At 41.1% G+C, this 8,999-nt stretch overlaps 1 protein-coding gene across 4 annotated transcripts in view; it reads left to right on the top strand.

Annotated features, from left to right (window-relative positions):
* The first annotated feature begins 298 nt into the window (after positions 1-298).
* The window catches only part of MYLK4 (myosin light chain kinase family member 4), an 81,523-nt gene continuing 72,822 nt past the window's right edge, over positions 299-8,999 (top strand). For 3 of the 4 annotated variants that reach the window (XM_035030724.1, XM_035030722.1, XM_035030725.1), the window contains exons 1-2: positions 299-538; positions 2,144-2,414. In XM_035030724.1, coding sequence (XP_034886615.1) covers positions 522-538; positions 2,144-2,414 — 288 coding nt within the window. In that variant the 5' untranslated portion in view covers positions 299-521. Of the gene's footprint in view, positions 539-2,143; positions 2,415-6,157; positions 6,482-8,999 lie in introns of those variants that run through there. The other variant, XM_035030723.1, reaches the window with a different exon arrangement.

Below are 8,999 nucleotides of genomic sequence, written 5' to 3'. Positions count from 1 at the left end.
TCAGTGAAGTGCAATTTATCACTTTTTGCTTTTACGGCTCATTCTCGATGGTTTTTGAAAGGAAGAAAATTCAATAGTTATGTGGATAACAGGGGCATCTGATCGCCAAAGGCAAATGCTGCTTGGTTATTCTGAGTATTACCACACTGATGAGAAGAAAGGTGAAGGTGATATTTCATCCACTGTTCCCAGTACATCCTCTCCTTACCTGACCTCTGAAATGGAGCCATTGGCCTTGAAAAGCCTGGTGTCTAAAATTAATAGTCTTCCCCATCTGACTAAGAAGGCAACAGCTGAGCAACATGAGATCAAGGACCATATTAGTTTAAACAGGGGCTCAAAGTGGCATTTGAGAGAGAGGATACTTCCTTTCAGAGTGGACACTTGTCTTTTCAGAAGACTTATTCTGACTGAGAGTAAAGACCTTTACCAGAGAAGTGTGTAGTCATTTTGAGCTCTGTAAAACTTCCTTTTATCTGCTGGATATTATACTCTGCACTTGAAGGGGTCCGAACCCTAGGATGTCCTCCTATACATGGTAATTACTCTATTTTAAATAATTGTTATAACCTCTCACATCTCTTCTTTCTATGTTGCCTTAAATAACAGGTTGTACCAAACTCCAGGTAGAGCTTAACATTTATTATTTCTTTGCAAAATTATTATATCTTGGACCTGTTTTCTTTTTAATTTGTTAATTTTTATGTGGCTTCCTGATCCAGCATGAGTACCATCTGCAACTACATATTGTGTATAAGTCATAGTTTGCCTTAGAAATAGCCATGCATCTGCCTCCTTTTTTTAATAATGTTTTTTTTTTTTTTTTTCAGGGCAATTTGAAAGACTGCTAGTATTGATCTATAATGTATCATAGTTCTAGAACTCTGGTTGGCATTACATTTCAGTGTATTTGAAGTAAGGTCTTTGTGTGGCTAAGAAGACTTTTGCAGAGCATTGGATTTTTAATAATTTGGAACTTAAGGTTTATATGAATTTTACTATCTGAGTTAAGAGAATGAAAAATGAAGTTTTGTGGACATAATTGCAGATGATTTTAAATTTGAGAAAAAGCTGGAAGCAGGGGCACCTGGGTGGCTCAGCTGGTTAAGCGACTGCCTTTGGCTCAGGTCATGATCCTGGAATCCCATGATCGAGTCCTGCATCAGGCTCCCTGCTCAGGGGGAAGTCTGATTCTCCCTCTGACCCTTCTGCCTCTCATGCTCTCTCTCTCTCTCTCTCAAATAAAAAAAATTTTTTTTTTTTTTTTTGGTGTGTGAGAGTAAGCTTTATTTCTACTCTCAAACTCTTACAACTTTGAATAAATGAAAAAAAAAAAAAAAGCTGGAAACAATTTTCAGAAAATCTCCAGCAGGGGGCCTCAGCAGTCAGCGGTGGGAACCCGCCGCAAATTCCAATCAGTCTCTCTCTCCCCAAGCCCCCTTACCATCAAGCGTGTGGACATAAACTATGTGTAGATCTCTAGTATCAGAGCGGTATTATGTGTATTACTTAATTTGGAATAAAAGTATTTCAAAGAAAGCACAAGGATTTGCACTCGATACTTAGCAGTTAATCGAAGAAAGCTATCTGGGTATTTTATCTGCGTGACAGCACTGTAAGGAAATTTCTTTTTTAGAATAAACACCAAACATTTCTGGTGTAGGCAGAGAAGTGCTCTGGAAATGGGCCATCTGGTGGAGATTACTCCCCATATGGGGACAAAATTCCCCTGGGGGAAGCATGAGAGACCCCCTCACACAGGAAAGAGCCCTTCCTACTGGGGATGGGAGGAGCAAAACCTGCAATCCCAATTAACTCCAACGAAATTTTATATTCTATATTTAAATTGGCCCCTTGATATACATCTCATTTTATGCACTGAGAGATACAGTCACCCAGGGAAACTGAAGGTTGCCTTTTACTGTTCACTTTTGTAGGACAAGTTGGGGGAAAAAATCCTTATTTTCTTTCAAAGTTCCAGCATTTGAAACTTGATATTAACATTTCTTTTCCTAGTTTTGGGTCTTCTTTCCAGTTTAAGTAGAAGGGACTTCAAAATTCTCACTGGTCATTTTCTCCAGAAGTCAAATATGTGAGTAAGTGATGAGATCTTTGTTCCCCCTGCCCTTTTTTTTTTTTACAGTCAAGAGGAAGGCACGCTCAAAGCTCATGATTGCGTCTTAATTTACAAATCAGGGACAGAGGGAGATGAAAACCACACTCCAGACAGTAACTTAATCGGACTCACCACCAAGATGTTAAAAGTGAAGAGGCTGGAAGAAATCAACACATGTTATAACAGTAACAAACGGGAGGAAATGGCCTTCTTCCAGTGCATGGAAAAGGTTGAGAAAGTGAAATGTTTTCTGGAAGAAAGTTCCAGTGAACAGGAATCAAGATCTGGAAAGAATGAGGTAATTATGTGCTAATTTAGTCTTGTAAAAAGTATCAGTTCTACTTTATCTGTTCTTACATGAATCAGTAAATGTAACCATTTATCAGACTCGTCAAATTCTATTTTTGTCGCTTGTGTGAAGAATTACGGAATGTTTATGGATAAGACATTTTTCATTGTGTTTCACTGAGGATTACGTGTTGTAGATTATACAACCGAGTTTGGTAAGTAATTGAGGGGCTTTGAATGTGCATCTCTACCAGCAGGCTTCTCCTCGTTGTGGTTAGTGGCTTAGACGTTATGAGAGGGAACTTCTGGAAACACACATTTCTTGAGCATTTACAAGGATGGCTGTGAAATTCAGAGAAGCACTATGAGGGGCACAATCGTTCTGCAGAAGAGTTTCTAATTTCCTCAAGACTTTGAGTTCCTCACAGTGTAGGTGACAAACCTGTTGGCAGTGACTGTCAGAGACGGGGACCAGCAAGCCTTCCCTGAAGGTTACGCCTGGGTCCTCAGTTGTGCGCAATGAAACCCTGAGCCTGATTCTGGCTACTTGATCTTTGGCAAGTTCCTAACCTCAGCCTAGATGCTGCCTCATCAGAATAATGGTTCGATGGCTGTTGAGGAATTTAAGTGTGATAATGTGTATAAAGCACTTAGCACAGTATCTGTTCACCATGGTAAACTGTCATCCAACAGCAGTCTTCTCTTCTCTCTTGACTTAGTCAGTCCCACTCACGGACCCATGGAAGTGCAGCTCCTGGCCCAGGGTTGGCCTCCCAGCATGTTGCTTGTGCCTTTCTTCTAGCATACACAATTGTTTCGAAGTCTGTCACCTTTCTCTCGATAGTGCTCTTCAAGGTCGAGACCTTGAATGACTTGTACTTGGACTCCCCTGGTAACCAGCACAGAAGAGGTCCCCAAAATGTCTGTGGAATGAACAGATCTGTAGAAGTGAATTCTGCATTCTGGTTGAAGGCTAGGAATGAGTATTTTTAAAGATCAGAGCAGGTGATTCTTACTAGGCAGGATTGGAAATATCCTTCTTTGTCCAACTACTCTTCTGAAGAGCACTATTCGGACAGGAAGGGCATTTCTAATGGTGCCCCGGACAATGAAGCAGGGCTGCTAAGTAACTGTCAGTGAGTATGGAATGATAAAACGTGCTGGAGAAAAGAAAGGAGTTGTGTTGAAACTTAGGTTTCTTGAGACCTCCACTTTCCCTATGAGTTAATATCTTGTTCAGTATACACCAAAAAGAAACTTCCACAGGCGAAATTGAAGTCACATATGAAGGACTTCCTCCTTAGGGCTATTAGGATGCAAATGAATAAACAGAAGGATTCCTTTTTCTGTTCATTAACTTCTCTAGGACAGAGAAGACAAAACAGTCTTCTTGGATAACTTTGAAATAACCAGCTACTGGTAATAGTTATATGAATTTGATTATTTTTCCAGGACTGTTTTTCTCCGGGTTCTGTGATATAATTTTTAGAAGTAGGAATTATCTTTGAAGAGGGAGATGGTGCTAAGCTGGAACAGGAACATTTTTAGGAAGAATTGTTTTCATGATAAACTGCACCAGAATATCAGAAATCAAATGATTTGGACATTCAATATTTTTGGATATTTTTGAGGGCAAGACTGAGAATGTTGCTCCTCAGAAACCCTAAGAGAGCACCCTTTGCACTTGGTCTGATGTCCCGCGTGTAACCTGGGCCTTCTGGCCTTGATCCTGCAGTCGATGCTGGGCAGAAGATGGAAAGGAGTGACTGGTAGCTCCCTATGTCCCATTCAGCTTCTTCTTTGTAAATGGCGAAGGGCCCAGAGATGTCAGCAATAAATTTCCCTGTCTCTCTCTCTCTGGCCCTCTGGAGGATGGATGGAACATGAAGGGGAGACACAGAGCTCTTCTTCTTTGTGTGGCTGCCAAGGTCACGGTACTGGAGGCCCTGGCTGGCCCAGTCAGTGGGTGCCAGGGTAGGCAGCGGGCCTTGGCCGCGGGTGGATGGAGAAGGGCATTCCAGTAGCTCAGATGTCAGCAGGTATGCAGACAGAGCTAGACTGACATGTCTCCATCTTCTGCTGGGGCCACAGTAAATCTTCACAATATCAGGCGTTATTCTCCAGGGACCATCTAAAAAATGCTTGCCATAATTTGCCGTAAGTGGAGAAAACTTATTCTCCTTTTTCTTTTTAGTCCTCCTCTTTCTGAGAAGATTAGCATTGCTCATCACAGTAGAAAATGTCACTGTGGTGCATTGGCAATAATTTACTCTGAATTTCCGATACTCTAGTGATATGGAAGCTTTGTTTGGAAGGCGTGAAGTGCAATTTCTTTCTAGAAGAGTCTTTACTCCCTAGTCCAGGCTGGTAAAACTCAGGTTCTTTTCCTTTTCCTGCTCTTAACCAGGTTTTCTAATTTCACTTATTTTTCCCCCACTAGATTAATTTTAACTATCTTCTTTCTTTTCCTCTACTTTATTTTTTGTTGAATTTGTTAAATGCCACATATTCTACTTTTCTCCTGTGGTTTGTTCACTTTATTTTTCTACTTCCCTTTTTATTCTGTTTTTTTTTATTCTTATGTTTATTCTGTTTTTTTTTAATGACTTTTCTCATTGTCTTATATTCTAGAGGGTGTTCAAAATCACCTAAATAATGTAGAATTTTAAAAACTTTTAGCAGATGTACCATAATAAACCAGGTCTAAGCCTACATAATGTGGTGTTGAAATAAAGTAAAACACAAAAAAATTAATCTGCTACATACGCGGGATGAGCTCACTAGCGATTGTGTATATACTGTTAACTCATAAATGGTAAATGACTCTCATAACTATAATTAGTATCATTTTTATAGAATCAAATCCAGGTTTTCTTCTTCGGTTAGTTCTCTGTTACCTATATAAATAGCCCCCTGCTACACTTCTCTTAGATATGATTTACTGTTTAACACACACACACACACACACACGCACACACACATGCACACGCACTTTATTTGTTTAATAAAAGACAAAAGGGCCAGACAAGCAGAGTTTTACTCTTCCATTTGGTTCTGTCTGCCTCCCTTTGCCTGCTCCCACTTATGATACATATACCTACTTTTTATGCCCAAGGTTATCTATGTTCACCTCCTTGTCCTTTGCCCCCCACCCCCACCTTCCTGTAGAACCCTGGTTCCTGTCCTCCATCTGAAAGGCACGGTCCGAACCAGGGGAGTGAGGCAGAGCTGTGGGAGTAGAAACAAGGATGGCTCTAACAGAGGCAGAATGCTTAAGTGCCTGCTACAAATGCTCCAAGACCAAACAAAAAATATTTATCGACAGGATGTGAATAGCATAGAGTGGGTTGGAGCAAAGCGTGGATCTCCCTATTTTGATTGCAGTTGGTGCGCTTAATCGCAGATGGCATTTCCTGACTAACCACTGTGAAATTGTACCGCCAGTGGTGCTCACAGTGACTTACTTAGATATCAAAATATCATGGCTGAGGGTGGAGGCTTTGCAATTTTTAAAGTTGCATTTCCCTGCCCCCATCTCTTTGCTCCTTTGCTCCTAAGGGCAGGAGAAAGCTCCCTGGCGGTGGCCCAGCCAGCAAGGCAGATGCCAGTTTCTGTGGTGCTAATCGTCCTTGAACTGGGGACAAGCGCATTCAAGTTGGTGTCGTTTGTCACCAGCGGGTCTGTCTCTGCCCCTACACCTGTTTCAGATCTGTCACGCAGGCCGTCCTATTTTTCCTTTTAAAGAGGCAGATTATCTGTGGATCGTGTAGCTGGAAACACAAATTGCAGGACCCTGCAAGAACCCTCTGCCATGGGGCAGCGCCTACTCCTCAGAAGTGGGCATGTAACAAGCATGTGCTTGGAAACGTGCTTGTGCTAGATCAGGGGAGGGAAGGAGCGTATTAGCCAAGTGACTTCCATAGCCGCTCCCCGAGAATGGACTTAGCACTTAGAAGAAAAGACATCTGGATTGTAGGTAGCGTGTGCCTTATCTCGTCTTCCTTACTCTGGCGTGTGTTCCAGTCCATGATGACACGGGGAGGTCACAGACAGGCTCCTGCCCTGGAGGACACGCAGGTAGTAACATCACTTTTAATTAAGACAGATTCATTTTACTGTTCTATTTACTGTTCTATTTCCAACCAGGGAGTGGTGCTTGCCAAAGGAGACGGAATGCATGCCCCGTCTTAATCCTTGCCAGAGACTACCGCCTTAGGAGGGGTTGGGATAATAATAGTGGCATGTGGCTCCTTTCAACATTCCAAGCACTTGCACCAACTTTCGGGGAACCTCAAAGCAACCATTCTTGCTGCATGTTAAAGTCGGCGAGCTATTTTTGTTTTGAGAGCAAAATAGTGTCAACATCTCTCCATTCCCCTACTATGTATATGACTTAATTATGAAAGTAGAATGACACAAGAGTAAAACTTATGTCCCCCTTATCATGTCTATGGCGAAGGCAGCATCCGAAGAGCGGCCGCCTCCCCTGGGGGAGCCAGCTCGCCCAGCCTATATGCTCTTTCTTTGGAACCGTTGCCGGATCACGCCTTTCACGTGACACGGCAGCTATTCCAGGAATGGAATTCAGTCCGGAGAAGAGTCCAATTCCGAAAGAAGAGAAATAATTCAGATCCTAAGGATTTTAGCACTTCCCAAGAGAGGGTATTCGTGTCTGGGAAAACAGCTCTTTCTACAGATTTAATACTTTTATCTATTAGCGGAAGATACATTATTTTCAAGACAGTATAAAAACCGTTTGGAAGAGAGGACAGAAACCAGCCTGAATCCCAGGAAGGAGATAGGTAGCAGTGTCCCTCCACTTTGCTTTGTTGCCATCTACTCCCCTGCAGAGCTTTTAGGCTTTTCTCCCCCTGGTGAAACCCCTCCTGTGAAATCTTAACACCACAGATATACTGTATACCTGCTTACGTATTATAGGCATTATTTGTGCTTTATACATAAAAGGAATGCTTTTTTTTTTTTTACCCCTCCTAAAGAAACAATTTTACCCCCTTGGGGGGTGATACTACCCTCATGGAGAATGCATGATTTATAGTTAAAAAAATTTTCTCTATACCTGTATGCAGATACCAAAGAAGGTATAAAGAAATATTTATCCATCAAGAAACCACCCCTTCCGCATCCTGGTGGTGTTGGTGGACTGAGAGCTTCAGGCGTCAGGCTTTCATAATGGCCCTGAGCCTTTCCACGGGACCCCGACACAATCAGTATTTCGGGGACCATTACGTTCACTTTCAGAGGAATTGCCAAACCTTGGAATGGTTTATTATCTGATCTATCTTAGTTGAGGACAAGGTAAAAGAGATGGGAAAAAGATGGATAGACAGGAACAGACTTTTTTTTTTTTTTTTAAGTAAGATCATAAAACATTCTAAGTCTCTTTAGGTCTGACCTAATGCCACCATTAGGTCTGTGTTTTCAGACTTGGTCAGTGTTGTCCAAGCATTACTCATTTTTGGCTGCTTAACAGATCTCCTATGGGAAATACCATGAGGGTTTTCATCTTCTATATGGAAAAGAATGAGTTATCCACCCAAGTTCCCGGAATGTAGCCCTCATAGTATTTCCCAGTGACAAAGTCAACAAGATATATGCATTAACTGGGAAAGTTGTGGGAATGTATTTCAAAAAGTTTTTGCAACTTTTTAACTGTAAAGAAAATGTCTCTTAAGTCAGATTTTTATAACATAGCCTATTGCTTTTTCCCCCCATTGTTAATGGTTATTTAGAAACATGGACAACCTATCGTCTTAGAAATTTCTGCAAGCCCAGAAGTTTTAGGAACTGTTTTTTCTAAGGGCATCAGAGAATCCTACTTGTGATATTAATGTACTCAGTATCCGTAGAACATAAAACATAGTGTTGGCATACAGGTATATAGGGATAGTGATAGAACATAAAGCAATCGAAAGATTTTTTCCAATACATCGGGTACAAATACTTGCCCATGTAAAGTTCTGGGTGTCCTAGACCAAACACACAGAGGAATCATATTGTTTGTGTCATTTCAGGTTCTCAGAATAATTAAAATTATGAGAGTTTTATGTTATTCGGTGTAATATGAGAAAAAAAAATCTTACTTTCTCTGAAAGTTAAAGCAATACAGTAAAAATATAAATATTGCAAATAAAGTCTGTGTTCTCAGGTAAGAAAATGCTTAACATACTTGATAAAGAAATTCACCTAAAACATTATAGTTGTGAAAAGCATATTGAGCTGTTAGTGTTTCTTTTTTTTTTTTTTTTTTAAGATTTTATTTATTTATTTGACAGAGAGAGAGATAGCGAGAGCAGTAACACAAGCAGGGGGAATGGGAGAGGGAGAAGCAGGCTTCTTGCCGAGCAGGGAGCCCGATGTGGGACTCGATCCCAGGACCCTGGGATCATGACCTGAGCCAAAGGCAGACGCTTAATGACTGAGCCACCCAGGCGCCCAAGCTGTTAGTGTTTCTCAGACTTCAGGTTTTCAGGCCACCTTCATGGGTTTTGCTGTATCTGCATACTACTTTAACCCCTGTCAATTAATATTTTCACATATCAAGTTATTTAAAAAATTTTAGCAAAAGCAACGATAG

This window comes from Mirounga leonina, unplaced genomic scaffold, assembly GCF_011800145.1.
Source record: "Mirounga leonina isolate KUSES-001 unplaced genomic scaffold, KU_Mleo_1.0 Mir_366, whole genome shotgun sequence".
NCBI lineage: Eukaryota > Metazoa > Chordata > Mammalia > Carnivora > Phocidae > Mirounga > Mirounga leonina.
This window is presented reverse-complemented; position numbering and strand designations above follow the sequence as displayed.